General features: G+C 44.3%; 1 protein-coding gene and 1 long non-coding RNA gene across 5 annotated transcripts in view; one reads left to right on the forward strand and one right to left on the reverse strand.

Annotated features, from left to right (window-relative positions):
- Positions 1 to 605: 605 nt before the first annotated feature.
- Positions 606 to 1,974, reverse strand: LOC139998775 (uncharacterized). Its single transcript, XR_011803696.1, has 2 exons — positions 1,716 to 1,974; positions 606 to 1,212 (listed from the first exon to the last, which is right to left on the reverse strand). It is a non-coding gene; the product is annotated as an uncharacterized lncRNA (long non-coding RNA).
- EEF2K (eukaryotic elongation factor 2 kinase) overlaps positions 768 to 16,417 on the forward strand; it is a 30,886-nt gene continuing 15,236 nt past the window's right edge. For 2 of the 4 annotated variants that reach the window (XM_038186886.2, XM_038186887.2), the window contains exons 1-7: positions 768 to 982; positions 7,528 to 7,852; positions 9,723 to 9,773; positions 10,323 to 10,423; positions 12,195 to 12,255; positions 13,123 to 13,160; positions 15,839 to 16,010. In XM_038186886.2, coding sequence (XP_038042814.1) covers positions 7,607 to 7,852; positions 9,723 to 9,773; positions 10,323 to 10,423; positions 12,195 to 12,255; positions 13,123 to 13,160; positions 15,839 to 16,010 — 669 coding nt within the window. In that variant the 5' untranslated portion in view covers positions 768 to 982; positions 7,528 to 7,606. The remainder of the gene's footprint in view (positions 983 to 7,527; positions 7,853 to 9,722; positions 9,774 to 10,322; positions 10,424 to 12,194; positions 12,256 to 13,122; positions 13,161 to 15,838; positions 16,011 to 16,417) is intronic. The other 2 variants (XM_072024127.1, XM_005018534.6) reach the window with 2 other exon arrangements.

Consider the following 16,417-nt stretch of genomic DNA (forward strand, 5'->3'; position numbering starts at 1 on the left):
ATGAGGATTATTTACATGAATACAAGATTCAACAAGAGTGAAAGCCTCTTAGAGGGTTGCCAAGGAATACATTTGAGCCAGAACCTATTTATGTTAATTTCCGTATAACCCATGAAAGGAAGAGTCTTGTTTAAAATCTCCCCAAATTCTGGCTTGAGGAAAAGTTTAGCCATGGACATTTTCAACCCAGAAAGTGAATGCTTTAGCAAAGAAACTTTGAGGAGGTTTGAGGTTTTCGGATTTTGAAATCTGGAGTGTAATTGTGTTATTTCTTATAGGGAAATTGCATGCTGTGCTATTTGACTTGACCCTATGTGTGTGGAGCCCCCACAGCAGCTCCCCTGAGGGACTTGGCATTGGGGGGGCCAGCCCTCTGTTCCGTGGAATCCACCTTTTGGCTCCAAAGCTCTGAGGAAACTGAAATGAAGGGAACGGGGAAGCCGCTCCTGCCACCAGCTGTGGCGGTTCCTGGTCAAGCGCTGGTTCCCAGCACAGCTGCCTTCCCTCCTGCTCCCTTCAGGCTCAGGATCCCCCTGCCTCTACCACCTAACGGTGCCAATCTGGGATTTCTCATCTATTTCTCATAATTTTCTCATCATTTCTCCTCAGTTTTTCATCATTTTTATCACAAAAACAAACAAACAAAAAAGCCATCTGGTAGACTTCTCCCGTCAGTTTGGCTACGGATCCTTCTGGGCAGAGGCGGGAGGGCACCGTGTGGCGCTGAGGCGGGGCGGGCGGGCGGCTCCTGTCAGCGAGGGGCGGCCCCGCTTCCCGCCTCCCCTCACAGGGCGGCTGCGCGGGGCCGGGCGGCGGTGGGGTGGCACCGGGAGCGCTCCGGGATCGCTCCGAGCCGAGCGGGACTGCGGGTCTCGGTGGGTGCTTTTGTGGGCCGTGTGAGGCGGAGCGGGCGGTTTGAGGGAGCGAGACCAGCCGGTGTTAGGAAAGGAGCAGCTTCGTGGCCGGGTGGAGTCGTTACAAGGTGAGTGCTAGCGTCGCGGTGGCCTGGAAGCGGTAGTCCGGTATCTTCGTCCCTTCCTTTTCGCCTGGGGACAGCAGTTTTGTCGCGATACGCCCCCAGGGAGCTCTGCGGGGTGGGCTTCGGGGGTCCGTCCGCCTCAGCGTGCGGCTGGCAAACGGCTTGGGGCGCTGAGCGCTGCTCACGGGAAACAGCGTTAATAGGTCGTTGCTCGGTGTGTTTGAAGCGGAGAACTGAAAGCCAAGTGAAATAACAAAGCTGTTGATGGAAATGTTGATGGTAATTGGCAAGTTCCCTTCCTGTCCTTTTGTGTTCCAGTGTTTTGGCTGGCCTCACAGTAGCGTTGGCTCGTGTGCTTGGCAGGAGCCTGGGCTGCAGTCAGGAGTCACCTCAGCGCCAACAACCCCTTGGGTGCTGGGAGCTGTGGTGTGCCTCAGGGGCCTGAGTCTCGAGCTTTGCACTCTGAACTGCTGCATGTGAACTTGCCCCCTCGCTTGGTGAATTTTGCGCCATTGCTGTCCAAGACTGTGATGCAATGCCTTGTCCCAGCTGGGCTCGCAGCTGGATGCAGGCTGCAGCACCGCCTGTGCAGTGGTCACACACTGGAAGGCCCTGGAGCAGGGGCTCCTCTTTAGGAGGTCTGTGATTGGTGACACCAGGTTTGTCAAAGGTACCTGGTGAGTTGAGCCATATTTTAAAAAGAAAATAATCTTGTTTTTCTTATTGGAGCTCTTACCTTGACTCGCTGAACCTGTTTTCTTGTTGGTGCGCAGTGCAGGTGGCAGTAGGCGTTCGGTTCGCAGGGATCAGGGACGTGCTTTGGAAGTGCAGCAGTTCTGTGATGTGCTGCAGGACACTAACGTACCAGTGGGGTTGTTCTGGAACGCGTTGCATGGCTTTGTCTGTGGTTCCTAATGATCAACAACAACCATTCTGTGTAAGGTGTGCAGCTTTTAGAGTTACTTAGGTTAAATTTCAAATTGGTAATTTAAAATAATGTTAATCTAAAAATAGCAATTTCTCTTTCCAAAAAGCCTGCCTGTTGCTGTTACAGGTATCCTGCTTGGTGGCTGTAGCTGATGTGGTGTTAAACCAAAAGAACTTGGTATTATACCTAGGAGAGGGGATGGATATTCTTGCTTTAATGCTGACCCTACAAAAGAAGTTTGGAGTCCCTCTGTCCACGAGCAGCCTCTGTTCCCCTGCCTTGTGCTAAAGCAGTGCAGAGGACTGTGTCTGAGCTGGGACAGCCCCTAAGAAATAGCTGGGGATGCTCCAGTCCTCCCTTATTTTGTGACTAGAGTCTTCCCATCCTGCACCTCTTCAGTATGAGTTAAAGCAGGTTTCCATGCTGAGGCTGCTGTGGTGTCTTGCTCAAAGGCCCTGCCAAACCAGCAGCATTTCATAACAACAGACACCGTACAAAAATAAGCAGCGTATTACCAGCACTGTGATGTGAAATCTCCCCTCTGGTTATGTTTGCATATGCACTATGTTTGACAACATAACATATTGTCCTTGCAACTCACCTTCCCCTGCTAGTAGTGTGGCTCTTGAATATAATGTCAAGAGAAAAACACTTCAGACATGCATTGGAAAAGCCCAAAATTAATACAGACATGAACTGATCTAAAAATTGACTATATTTAAATTTTCTGCATTTTTAATTGCATAGGACAAGGTTAATTTTAAAAAGTGGGACACGTTTTTGAAATAGAGTGGAGCTGGTGGTTTAAATTGCAGGTTAGGTGTGCTAATGCAGGTTTGTGGGCTAGGTTCAGTGCGGTGTGATTGTTGCTTAGCCCAAGGAAAGCTTCTGTCACGGATATTAGGGACTAAACGATCAAAGCATAGCAGCAATAGCAACGGGAGTTCCTAGATAGCATGGCTTTATGCCATAAGGCAGCAGCACAGAATATGAGCCTTGGAATGAAGTGCAGGCATTTTTGTAGGGCTTCTGAACAAATAAACTGTGAGATGTAGAGCAGTGCTTGTATAGTTAAGGTTTGGTTATGGAATTCTGTTTTAAAGAGCATGTTACATGAGGACAATTTTTAGTAAACACACTTCCAAAGTAAGCATGAGTCCTGTACAAGAAACATGGTTCCAAGGAAAACTGAGAGGTTTTTATCAACGCTGTTAGTTTTAAATACACAATGATTTCTGCAATGATGTTCCACTTACGCAGCAAGTCACTAAAATCGTGAATGCTTGCAACCTCTGCTGTGTGAAACAGCATTCCTCTTGCTGCTGCCCCTCACACACTGAAGGTCTGTCTGGTGGTTCTGCTGCTGTGTGTTTGACTGCAGTAGTAGAAACGAGTGCAGGACAGCAGCTGAGAGGCACTATGCTTGTCTAGGACAGCAGTACAGCCTGGAGTCAGTCTGGTGCCTGAAGCATGGTTTTACATCTGTTTGTGCATGCTGGCAACCACACACCTTGCTCTCCAGTACCTGGTGGCCTCTGGTAAGACAGTCACAGTGAAAATGGTAGGGGCAACTGAGGATGCCTTCCCCTTCTGTAATAGGCTACCGCCTCATTCCATAAATGACTGCTCTCACATGGTCTTTGCAAGAAAGATTATAAGAGTGCTCCAGAGCTGCTTCAGTGCAAAGCCAGCTGAGTTCAGACCTTTAGCAGTGGCTTGCTGAACCTGGTGCTGCCCGAGGCAGATGGAGTGCTAAGCTGCAGGAGTGCTGCCTCTGTCAGAACAGCAGTAACCAGCCCTGCATGGTGCTGGGGGAGGCTCCGTACACTCAGTCATCGCTTCTGCCGCAACCATCTGTCAGCAGCTGTTCTGTAAAGCCTGCAGCTATGAATGCTGCTGAGAAGTTGTACGTATCTGGTACAGTTTCCTCGAGATGGAGGAGCAGAGAGCTGAGGAACAGCAGTGAAACTAAGCTGAAAACCTTGTTCTGCCGTTGTCCTTCATAGGCTAGCTGTGTGGAAATCCCTGATGGAGCTGGTTGGGTGAGGTTACCCTGGAATGAAGACACTTAGAAGTGTCTGCTTTGAGTTGTGTGCTATTGCACAGCCAAGGTAGAGTCACAGAGCGTGTGGGTTGGCAGGGACCTTAGAGACTGTCTGGTTCCAACCCCTGCCACAGGCAGGGACACCTCCCACCGGACCAGGTTGCTCAAAGCCCCATCCAGCCTGGCCTTAGACTTCCAGGGCTAAATTTTCAAAACACTAACTAACCCTTTACTTGGTGAGTGCATGCATTTTCAGAGCATCCAGGTAGACTTCCATCTCTTCCAAGGACTGTGATTATTCCTGTCTCATTTCTCTGGCTTGTAACATACACATATTTGTTAGGCTGGTGTCTGCAGGAAGGCTGAGACTTGCTTAGTACTGGGAGCTGATCAAGTGCAATATGTGGGAAGCTCAGGTCCATGTAGTTGTCATAGATCCAGGGACAAAGGTTTTTAGTTTATATATTGTGTGAAACGAACCAAGATATGCTGCTTTGTGTAGTTTATTTTTGCCTTCTAATGAAGAACAAAACAGGCAGACTTGACAGTAATATGCTCCCAGCATCCATCTGAAGCACCAGCAAATATTTGTTTAAGCGCAGCTAAATCTGTGTGAAGATCTGGATGATTATTGCATTCATCTAATCCTGTCCTGCTTTTCAAACAGCACAGCGATGTGATTAATTATAGCTAAAAGGAGGAGAAAATCCTTGCTATATAGGAGGCTGAGGAAATATTCCCTTTAATCTGAGTAGCTGTAGAACCTTGTGCCTGTGCTGCCAGTTATTGATTCCTTCACAGAGAATGATGCCCTTAAGCCCTGACAGTAGTTTAAGGACCATGATGTGGTTTGTAAATCTGCTTTGTTATTTTTCTGGAGCAGGATGCCTGGTAAAATCAAGCAGTAGCCCAGCCCTCCTGAGAGGGTGTTGCCCGCAGCTTGCTGCGGGAGGTGTGGAAGGGGCTGTGCTGGGGTGGTGCCCGTGGGCCTCCTGTACAGGCACTGCATTCTGGTGAGTTTGAGGGAGCTGGGGTCAGACTGTGCTTGCTGCCAGTTCTGTTCTGGTCACGTTTGCTGGTAGAGCTGAGCAGTGGCTGGCTGATAATGTACCAGGAAACTGTGGAGTGACCTGGGAAGCTCCATGCAGGGTATGGCTGAGGGAATCAGCTGTATGTTGTGCTCTTGCTAAAAGAAACAACTGGCAGAAGTGCATGCCACAGAGGTACTTCCACTTCAGTCTGTTTATTCTCCTTACTGTGGCCTGAGCTGCTGATGTGGCTGGGTCGTTGTTACAGACAGCCACCAGCTTTGGCAAGGCAGGGGTTATCCCCGGGGGACATCAGGAAGTGCCTCTGAAACCTGGAGGGAGAGAAGAGTGTTTGAGAAAATATGAAAAACTTACGGGTGTAAAGTCTTCCCTACCAGCAATTAGAAAACCATGTAAGTAGGGGCAGATCGATGTTCCGTGTGGGTCTCTTTGCTCTTTACTTTGCAGCAGCTGGTGTTAGATGAACTGTGGCCTTGCTGCAATCTGGCTGTTCGTGCTTTCCTCGATAGCTAGACACCTCTGTAGGTGGGGGCTTGAGCATGAGCAGGCTTGGCAGGAAAACCACAAAAGTTTGAAGGAAAAAGGGGCGCTTGAAGACCCTCCTGTGCCTCCCCAACAGTGCCTTCCCATCTCCTCCAGACTTCCAGCAGGGAAGCGGGGGCACCCCAGCAGCCCCAGGGCTTCAAGTGGCAAAGGATGGAAGCCTCTTTGTGTTGACATGGCTGGTAATATGCGAAAGAATGGGGCTGCCGGGGTTTATTTCTGTTTGACTTCTGCTGAATCATCACCACTTCTTGGGCGGAGGCTGCTGGGAACATTCCCATGATGAGATGGCTGCTGGTGGAACCTGAGCTCCAGGAAAAACACTCCCTTGACTCGCCTGTTTTTTATAATACATCTGTCACCTGTGGGCTGTACAGCACTGGTGTTCTGTCTCGCTGGAAGTGGTGTTGGTGATTGGACAAGCTGTGGTGAGATGGGCACTTCTGCAGAGCTGCTGTTCTGGCACCAACCTGGAACTCCCCATGTTTGTTTTTTTTTTTAACCCAACATCATTTACTCTGATGTGTCAAAAAGCCTCAGTGAAATACATACCTAAAACATCACCTTCTGGGTTTAGAAATAGTTGAGCAGGTTTTAATAAAAACTCAGGACCTGCCTGCATTATATGGCTAATATATATATTTTTTAACTGTTATTTTGCTTAGTTAATTTTGGACCTAGGAGCCAGAAGAAGGTAAACCTTACCTATTCTGTTCTCTTGCAATCGAGGAAGCTACTAAAAAGTTGAAATAGCTGAGCTTCTAACCTCTTTTGTTAATCATGAGAACCACTAACTGGGGAGAATATTTTTTCATTTCAGCTCCATGTGATGGAAATAGAGCAGTTGTAATTTTAGCTGGTGCCTGACCTGTGTGAAGCAGATGCTGAGTTGGATTATGGGAATTGACTGTCGGCTGGTTCCCAGCCCCAGCAGTGGTGGATTGTGCTCTCCCTGCAGAGTCTTTAAAAGTCTGAAATCCAGCGTGCTTCAAATTGTCTTCTGTTCCACTGGCTGCAGTTACCTGGGTTGTTGAAATAATGCAAATCATTAGAAGAAAATAACCCATGTGGGTTATAGCCTCCTTGGAGAGAAATGGGCTTATATTGCAGTAGGGAGCTGTAGAAGCATTTGGAGCAGGGGGAAGCTATCACACAGTTAGGGAAAATTTAAGTTGGTGGGAGGACATCTTAAGCCTTCAAAATGTGGTGGTGTTTTTTTTTTTTTTTTTTTGCCATATACCAATTGCTATAGATTATAGAAGCATCTGGATTTAGCTGAACCTTTTAAATAAAGCAAATATAGCGGGACCTGTTCTTGTCAACTTCCCTAAATAAATTACTGCTTTCCTTTTATCCTTTTCTACCCATACCATCATTTGGAAGCCCTTATTTTGATAACGATTGTTGCAGGTGAATGGAGAAGTGCATATAAGGATTGCTGTGATGGGAGCACTTAGAAGACTGGCAAATCTTCATTAAATTCAGCAGGCAGGAAAAACGGGCAGGCAGGAATCTCATGAAGTTTAGTAAAGGGAAGTGCGAAGTCCTGCCTCTGGAGGAAACCATGTACTGAAGGCAAAACTTCCTCAGGTTACTAAGGCTGGTGTTGTGGAACTCAGCATTTGAGAGACAAGGAATAAAAACATTCAGAGGATGAGATTACCGCACATCACCCATAGGCAGCAGGTTGTGTTTACAGTCTCTCAGACTTTGTAGTATTATTCTGTGTTTGGTTATCTTACTTTCTCAATCCTGGAGCAATTTATAAACTGAGTGCCTTCTGGAAACCCAGATCTAGCAGTGAGGAGATCAAAACCACGTGTAGGTACTCAGGGATTATTTTTATACAGCCATATGGAGATATGTTTGTGTTTTCATTTTGATTTTTTTTTTTTTTTTTTTTGCCAGCGTGCTGACATCAATTTCATGCATGGTTTGTTCTTTTAATAATACCTCATTCTTTTTTTTTTTCTCTCCTACCCAGCTTCTTCCCTCCATTTGCATGTGCATTGGAATAGTGGCTGCTTTAATCATTGCAGGACTTAAAGCAACCTCCCACAAACATGGCAGACGAGGACCTTATTTTTCGTATGGAAGGGATTGATAATGGTAGATCGACTAAAGTGAACTCTGGAAACTATCTTGATGCTGATAGTGATGATGAAGACAACTACTATATCTGTCCAATAACTGATGATCCAGTTTCTAACAAGTCTGCCAGTATCAAAGTTGACAATTATTATAGCAACTTAGCAAAAACTGAACAGTACAGTTCCAGCTCTTCTCCTAGAAACTCGTTTAGCTTTAAGGTAAGTGCTGACTCCAGCCTTCAGTAACATGTTGTTTTTATTTAGTCAGCATGAGAGGGAAATGCTCCCTAACTCCTTCACTTCTTTTAACTAATGCTTTTCAGTTAAAAAAAAAAAAAAAAAAGTTTTTTTTTTTCCACACCTGCAGTTAATTCCATTAAGCCAGTAGTCTGGTCTGACACTGCCATTGAATTGCTTACTGTTCCTTTTAATTCAGTGAGAGATCTTTACTTGCAAAGGCAGCAGAATCCAGACAAATTCACTGCCATTATGATCAAACTACTAAAAAAGCAACACATTGATTAGGAGATTTAAAAAATTATATTTATTGTAAGCTAAATTGAGGCCTGCCAGAAGATACTTGGCAAAATCCAAAATCAAGTAAGTTAAAAACCCCAAGAATTTAACTTGGACAAATAAAATTGTGAATGATAAAATTGTAATGACAAGTCCTTGGGCTATTGTTGCTTGTTTGGGAGCTTTTAACTTGTTGGCTCATGTGCCTGGGCACGAAGTGTCACACTGGCAGTAGCTCCTGATGGTGCCCTCGAGCAGCATCTGACCTTTTTAAAGTGAGTGGCACAGTACTGCAGAGAGGTCGCAGGGCCATAGTTAGCGCTTCCTTGGCAGTGTGTCCTGTCCCCCCCTGCTCCCTTTGCACAGACAGGGCCATGCAAAGGGAGGAGAACCTGCAGAAGGTGAAGCCTCATAAACAGAACTGATGGTCACTGTATGGGGTTAGATATCTGAAGTATGCACTGTTCATGCTCAACTGGCATGTCCCTCAGTTTTTCTCCAGACTGAGATTTATTGTGTTTTATTAATACATTTATTATTATAAGTATTAACATTGTTTATGTAATAGATAGTCTTAAATCTTGGCTATGCCTAATGCATGCTTTATTTCTGGAGAGATGCCAGAGGGTTTATTTCAGTTAGCTAACATATTAAATAACCCAATAAAAGTGGAACTTTTGTCTGCAGTAAGACTTTTACCAAAGCTAGTCAATAAAAGCATTAAAATGTACATATCCCCAAGGAAAGTGAGGAGTAGAAGTTCAGTATAGACACGGGGTCAGATTTTAACGTATGCTATGGTATGCAAGTTAAAAGCTTAAAGCAAGTTAAGACCTGCAGGGAGCTTAGCCTTTAATATTCAATACCTGCCTCTAGACTTGCGGAGTATATCGGAGTTCTGAGTCACGTGGTCAGAGAAAAAACTGATAGGGACTAAAACTGCAATTGTTTCCTCCTTTCTAAGCTATCGTGCTGCTTCTGCTGGAAGCTCAAGTCCTGCAGCAGGGGTAGCAGAACGTAGTGCATGCCTCTGCTTTGGGCTTTGCGAGACCTGCTCTGGTATCTTTGTTTGTATCACAGATAAGGTGCATGGGGTTCAGATGCGCAGCAGGCAAGGCCCTGTGCATTGCTCAAGTCACAGAAACAGTGGCTTCCAATGCAGAGTGATGCAGCCAGCCAGGACTGACAGCATCTTAAACCACTGCAGCCTGGTCTGGTGAGAATCTACCTATCAGACCCCAAAGCTGATGACAGTGTGGGCCACTGCTGATGAAATGCAGATGGAAGGGTTACTGCCAGCTCTCTGCCTTTAAACAGGCCTCTGTTTAATTAGCTAGTTATTAAGCAAGGCACTTTTAACTTATATTTGCAAATAAGAAATTATCAGCTTACCCAAAAAGATTTGTTCACAAATGTTCTAAGAATTAACTTAAATTAGGAATTAAAGCAAAAAGTGTTTTTTAAGTGGAAAAAAGTTATTTTTTTATTTAACAAAGAGAGGGGAGACTACTTGTCAATCAATTGTCTTATCACATGTGTTTTCCTACTTTTATGTTTCTCATGCGTCCTATAGAATGACACACAGCATCGCTCTAAGCACGGCTCTGTGGTTGACCGTAGTCGGGTAGGTTAAAACAAAATGCGAACGCCATATATAGTAGATGCATTAAGTTTTTTTCTGTTTTCCTTTTTATGGCCCTTTTTTGCACATTATTTTATCTGAAAGAACTGTTTGCCTCAGCCCATAAGTCATCAAGATTACAACATGCTAATTTCTTGTATCTTACGCTGAGCACAGTGTGTAATACCTAAGGCCCTCAGAACATTTCTTCCTCTTTCATACTGCTCTACTGCTGATAGTCTTTGCTTATGCTGCCCGCATATGTTGTTAGCTACAGAAAGTTAAACATCAGATCAACAAAAGTGAATTAATGTCATTTACATGTGGCTTATTGTTTGTTAGGTATGGCATATGTTAGAGATGTTTGAAAGTTACAGTTTTTGTAAATTACATTTGGTATATACTAGACCAGATTCTGTTCTCAATAACTTTGATGATGCAAATTGAACTGAAACCTGATGCTGATGTTTCTGATCTATTTCATTATACTTGAAACTATAAAATATCAGGGTGGTCTTCTGTAAATAACCTGCCAGTTTGTATCTTCTTCAGGAAACCTGGAAACATGCTATTGAGAAGGCTAAGCACATGCCTGATCCATGGGCAGAATTTCATCTTGAGGACATTGAGACAGAACATGCCACTCGCTACAGGTCTGTACGTCTTTCTGCTCTCAGTGCCGACTTGAAACAGAATCTGATGTTTTCTGCAAGGGTTGTGTTTCTGTGTTACAGAATATGTGTAATTACATGGCTGAAGACCTTTCAATAATGTCCAGAATGAGTGTCTTAACTGAATCTCCCAGAAATACTGCATTAATTAAATACTGCATGCTTTCAAGAAATAAACCTTTCAGCAAACTAGTATAAGGTTCTTTCTTTTTCTCCTACCCAAGCAGTGTCTGAGTTTTGCCATACAGACAGGAAACAAGGCTGAAAAGTACTTCCTAGTTGATTTATTAATTCTGTAAACTTAATCTAATAAGGAAATAAATTCCAATAAAGAGGCAGAATACTTAAAATTTAAGTAGTTTAGGAAAAAAGCAGCACAGCACTCTGTGCCTTTCCCAGAATAGCAGTTTCACTGTTGCCTATCCATGCAGTATCGCTGCATGTGGCTGGAATTTAAATCCTTATAAAGCCCAGAATAGCTCAGCATGGTGTACGTGCTGAAACAGAGTCTGACCCATGAACTATTCTCAGTGCTTTAGCACAGGCTTTGCCAAAACTTTTACCCTACTGACACAGGTTTCTGGGTGAAACGGGTAGGAGTTAGAGGCCAGTTAATTACCCCTTAGCATAAGTGTTTGGGAAGGCCTCCCTGCCCATCTAATGACACTGTCACACTGTGCTCTTCTTCCCCGTAGACAGCATCTGGCCCTGGTCAGCCACACAGTCCTGAAATAGTTTGCATATTTTAAAAATACTTCAAGTGATAGTACTGGTTTAGGACTTCTCAAATACCCCCATTAAAACGAGATGGCTTTAATTTTTCTGTTTCCACCTCCCTTTTGCTTGCTGCAGACTGGGGTGTTGCAGACTTCATGGGGTATACCTGGGGTGTCTGTGCATGAAGTGCTCTGTGCAGGGTGGGGGAGTTAGCTGGAACCTGTCATGTGCTGGTGACTCAGCCACTGTGGTTCTCAGTTTGGTTTTTACTGTATTGGGAGCTAAGGGGGTGGGGAGAAACCAGAGTCCTACTCCATATTACTATGGGTTTGTGCAGAGGCATGCTCCTCTCATGGTGCAGTGCTGTGAAGTTTTTGGACCCTCTACTTTTCACAGTCATAGCCAGTGCAGCATTCTGCTTGCATCCTCAACAGTCTTGCCAGCTTCCATGCCAGACCCAGGTTTATGTAAGCTTGGTAAGGCTGTGTAAGGTTTAATGCCAAAGCACAGGCCTGTTTTGTAGTGTTGCAAAAGTTCAGCTTCAGCAGCAGTCTGTTCATCATCTATAGGATTCAGTGTGTCCCTTTGAAGAACTTTAAGTATTTATTTTTTCCCACCTGAAGAACTAACCACCAAAGGAGGCCAAAAGCACAGTGGGAAGATTAGAAGTTGTATAGAGTGGCAGCAGGACTCTTAAGCTGTCAGTTGGAGATGAGAAAGGATAGGTGCCTGGGATGGGAGGATTTACATTCCCTCTGCATTCTTTTTAAGAGGCGCAACTTTAGAACAGGGAAATGGCCTCAGGTTGCGCCAGGGTTGGATATTTGGAAAATTTTCTTCACTGAAAGGGTTGTGAGGTATTGGAACAGGCTGCCTAAGAAAGTAGTTGAGTCACCATCCCTGGAGGTACTCAAAAGACATGTAGGTGTGGTGCTTAGGGACATGGTGTAGTGGTAGACTTGGCAGTGCTAGGTTGATGTTTGGACTTGATATTTTCCAACCTAAATGACTCTGATTGTAACTACTGATTTTGTAGGTACAATGCAGTTACTGGGAACTGGGTTGAAGATGAAGTTCTCATCAAGATGGCTTCACAAGTAAGATCACGCAGTCCTTCATGTTTATTAGCAGTCAAATTTGTCACTTCTTATTACTGACTAGTGGCAGCAAAACGTTTGTCTTGTATATAAAAGCATTGATTCTTCTCTTCTCCTACATCCTCTAATTTTTTTATATATTTTGGTTCATCCATAATGTTTTGGTATCCCAGCAGCCTTTTCTCCACTGAATAGAGTAGAACATGGAGTCAGCCCTTCCCCATCAGCAGCATTAGAGGCATTTGTTTCTTTCCCAGAAACGTCTTTTCCCATCTCAGCCCTCCCATTTCCTGCTGGCCTCATCTCCCTGCCTGGCAATAGGCCTATTATTTTGTGTGCTTCCAAATAATTTCTGATCTTACGATGAAAACAGACTGAAGTTTTGGTATGCGAGGGTAGAAGCTAGTTGCATATTCCAGTTAAATCACAGGATTGGTAGTGTGTTGCAGTCACTTCGCTCTGTGCTTCTGATGTAGAATCTGATGTCTGGGGCAGTGCTCCTCTGTGTGGCATATCCTGTGTGGAAGCCAAAATGAGGAGGCCTTGAGGTCTGAAGCCAGCTGCACTAGGCAGTTGCAACAGAGCCGATTCCAAACTGGAGAGAGAATTTAAATGGCATCTTTAAAAGCCATAGAATGTCTGCTGATGGGATATTGAGGAAGAAGGTTCATTCCCAATGTTTTCTCCCCAAATTCCTGTTTTAAATGGCCTGTGGGCTTTCAGTTTTCCTTAAGGGTAGAGATATGGCATAGCTCCTGCTTGAGAACTACTTTCTAAAGAGGGAGGACATGGTTGCATCTCTTACTGCATAGAAATTAACTTTGTGGACATGACAATGATGGGTTTTTGTTTTTTTCTTTTCCCTAGCCCTTTGGCCGTGGAGCAATGCGAGAATGTTTCAGGACGTAAGTGTCTGCTAACTTTATCTTTGTTGCACTGTTTTCTTTTGTGGTGACTGGAATTTCTCATAGATGTGGAAATTATGTAAAGCACAGCTCCCCGTTAGCTCCCTGCTGTGCATTTCTGAAAGACACAGCTGAGGGACTTATTCCTGTTTGTACGACTCCATCTGCAGCACAGGGAGTAGGGTTCAGAAAGCAGAGCATTGTCTTAAGGGAAACACAAGTGAGTGTGATGCAGGCATCCAGTGGGCTTGCTTTGAAAAGCCAATCCATAACATTTACTGGAACCACGATGGGATGGATAACATGTAATTGTGCCCGGTTCCAGCAAGTATAATCAGCCTTTCAGTGGGCAATTCATAAATTAATGCTATCTTCACCATCTCTTGGAGGCAAAATACTCATAAAAGTACAGAAGCAGCAGTTTTGTTTCATTTTTCTTGGGTTCCTAGTGTGCTATGTCTTTGACTTTGGTATGAGACTGTGTGTGCAGCCTGAAGGCCAGATTCAGGCCCATATTTAGGCACAGAAAAAGGGGAAGAACAGTTGAGATCATGCGATCTCAACTCAGAAGGCCTTCCTCAGTAAAGAGGGCTATTCTCGCAGTTCACTTTGGATCACGTGTACCAGTCATCCTGTTCTGAGTAAGGCAGGGTTTGAACGCTAATAGTTATTCTTTCCAGAACGGTGAAGTGTGGGAGAAGACAGAGGAGGAACATTTTTTTTTCCTCACAGAGTGTTAGGAAATGTGCCTGTGGGCATCAGCATCTGGCTATGAATCGGTTTGTGCGAGTAGAGCATTCCACCCTTTCCAGGCTCTGAAGATGAATGTTTCCTGGAAAATGTGTGTGTTTAAGCTGCCTCCTCCCCTCTTCTTTGCAGCTGCAGAATCTGGAGGAATTACATTTCAGGTCTGGTTTCACTTCTGGGAAGAGAGATTCCTGAATGACAGTAACATGATGCTTTGAACTTTGAGGAAAAAGGGGGCAAAGTAATCCTTCAGTCCTTCAGTTTTGTATTGGTTTGGTATCGGTTCATGCTGGTGGCTCTGCTCTTGCAAAGCCAGATAGATAACAGCAGTATAAAAGCCTGGGACATTAACAAATCTTAGTCTGCTGACATTGCTTTTAGTTCTTGTTTCTGAATGACCAAATTCCACATTAGAGAATATATTGAGTAGCGACACAGACAGAAGTTTATTCTTGTGGCTTAATCTATTGTACAAAGAAAGTATGTAAGTTGTGTGTCAGCTTCCTGCTCTTGGGTCTTCCATAACTCTCAGTGTGTGCTGATATTTCCCATCTGGAGCTCTCTTCTAGATTTTTGCAACTCTGCAAGTCTTTAGTCATTGCATTGACAGCATTAGCTGCTCTTGGCTCAGTGAACTGCGGAGTGTTGGCTTTAGAAGAGCACATGAGCTGGCTTGTTTTATGGAGATAAATGTATTTCTTCAGAGAACTGGAGAAGTTTCAAATCATAGCTGTAATTCTTACCTCACCTGTTCCTTCTTTCGAAGGCCTCTGTTACAGTGACTGTCTATCCCTGCAGGATGACAGACTATCTGCAGTTGCTTTTCCTTTAGATCCTCCGTGCACTTCTAGCTCTGTACCAAGGTCTTAGGAGTGAGAGAGGGAAGGAAGAAGTGGGAGGGATAAGCATTTGCTGCTACTGAGTTCTCAAAATGTTCAATTTGCCACAGCACTGAGGAAGGCTCAGAACCATTGATTGTCACTGAGCAGAGTAGAACTGCTTGGTAGCCAGCTATGCCTTACTCTAGGTACTCTTTCATACTCCTCTCTCATCAGACTGTCTTGGGGTGTCCAGCAGTATGACTGCTGCCACAGTAAATGGGTTTTAATACATTTTTTGCCAGCTTTTCTGTTGAATTAAGTCATTTGGGGGAGGGGAAGGAAGGGAGAAGTGCTTTCCTCCTTTCCCTGTGTGTCCTATATAAATTGATCTGGCTGCTCTGGGATAGAAGGCTGACTGCTTTGAAATCCTTGGTAATGTTTTTTTCCCTGTTTGATTTGAATGTTGGCATCTTCTACAACCACTGCTTAGTCTACTTCTTGGCAGCCAGCAGATCCTCTCTTGTCAGTCTTTTTTCTTCACTCTTGAGGGATCTGTGGATTAAAGATTTGCACATGAACAAAAGTTAAAATCAGAGGAAGAACTGTCATCTGCACTCCACTTTCTGGGAACAGTGGGGATACTGGATAGTTGTCACCTGTGTGTTGAGAAAGCAGCAGTTTGTTCTTATAGGAGAGATTTGTCTTCCCTCAGTTTACTTGAAATGCCACTCCCTGCTCATTTCTGCATAAAATAATTGCTGGCTGTAGAACAGGGTGTTGAGATGGCAGCAACCCTTCAGTCTGTTTTTTCTGGGTGTGGGGAGGGAAAAAGAAATCAGAAAAGGAGGAAGTTCAAAGTAAAAGCAGCAGTCAAATGAAACAGGCACTTTGGCAAGACCCAGCCATTCATACGGGATGTTGCTTTTTCTTCTGCTCCCTACCTGTGCTTTGCTTTTCATATAAAATATCTGGTATATAACTTAAGATCCAGTCCAGAATGAGGGTAATCCTGATCCCTTGGCTTGGCTTTGTCGGCAGAGACAGAGAAAAGGGGAAAATTGAATTAAAATTACTGGTTTTCTTTTTATCAGAAATTGGTTTGTCTTTCAGGAAAAAGCTGTCCAACTTTTTACACACGCAGAACTGGAAAGGTGCCTATAACTATGTTGCCAAGCAGTACATAGAGAGCGTAGGCAGGGAGGTATATTTTGAGGATGTCCGACTTCAGATGGAAGCAAAACTCTGGGGAGAAGAGTACAATCGGCACAAGCCACCAAAACAGGTACGTTCAAAGTTCTTCTATGCAAAATCTTTTCTATGCAAAACTTTATGCTATGCAAAAAATCGGTCTTGCTCTTCCATTAGATAAGTTTCAGATGTATTTAGAGAGGATTAGTTGTTCATGTTCTATTAAATGTAATTGCTGAGTCTTCTGCCCTGCTGTGTTTTCCATTAAATGGTAGTTGTTTTTAACAAAGTAAATGCAGAAATTGCTTTGCATATCCAAAATTAGTCACGTGCGCTTGTGAATATTTGACTGTTCTCAGCTGTTGACTGAAGACCAAAATAAAATGGTGTTTGCCTTGCTCTTTTTGATATTTGCCCAGCTGCTTTTCAGATAACCAGAGATGTGACTATTTATTGCCAGCAGCAGTCTCAGTAAGCATTTAACTGTTAGTGCTCCAGTGA

Source organism: Anas platyrhynchos, chromosome 15 (genome assembly GCF_047663525.1).
Source record: "Anas platyrhynchos isolate ZD024472 breed Pekin duck chromosome 15, IASCAAS_PekinDuck_T2T, whole genome shotgun sequence".
NCBI classification, from domain to species: Eukaryota; Metazoa; Chordata; class Aves; order Anseriformes; family Anatidae; genus Anas; species Anas platyrhynchos.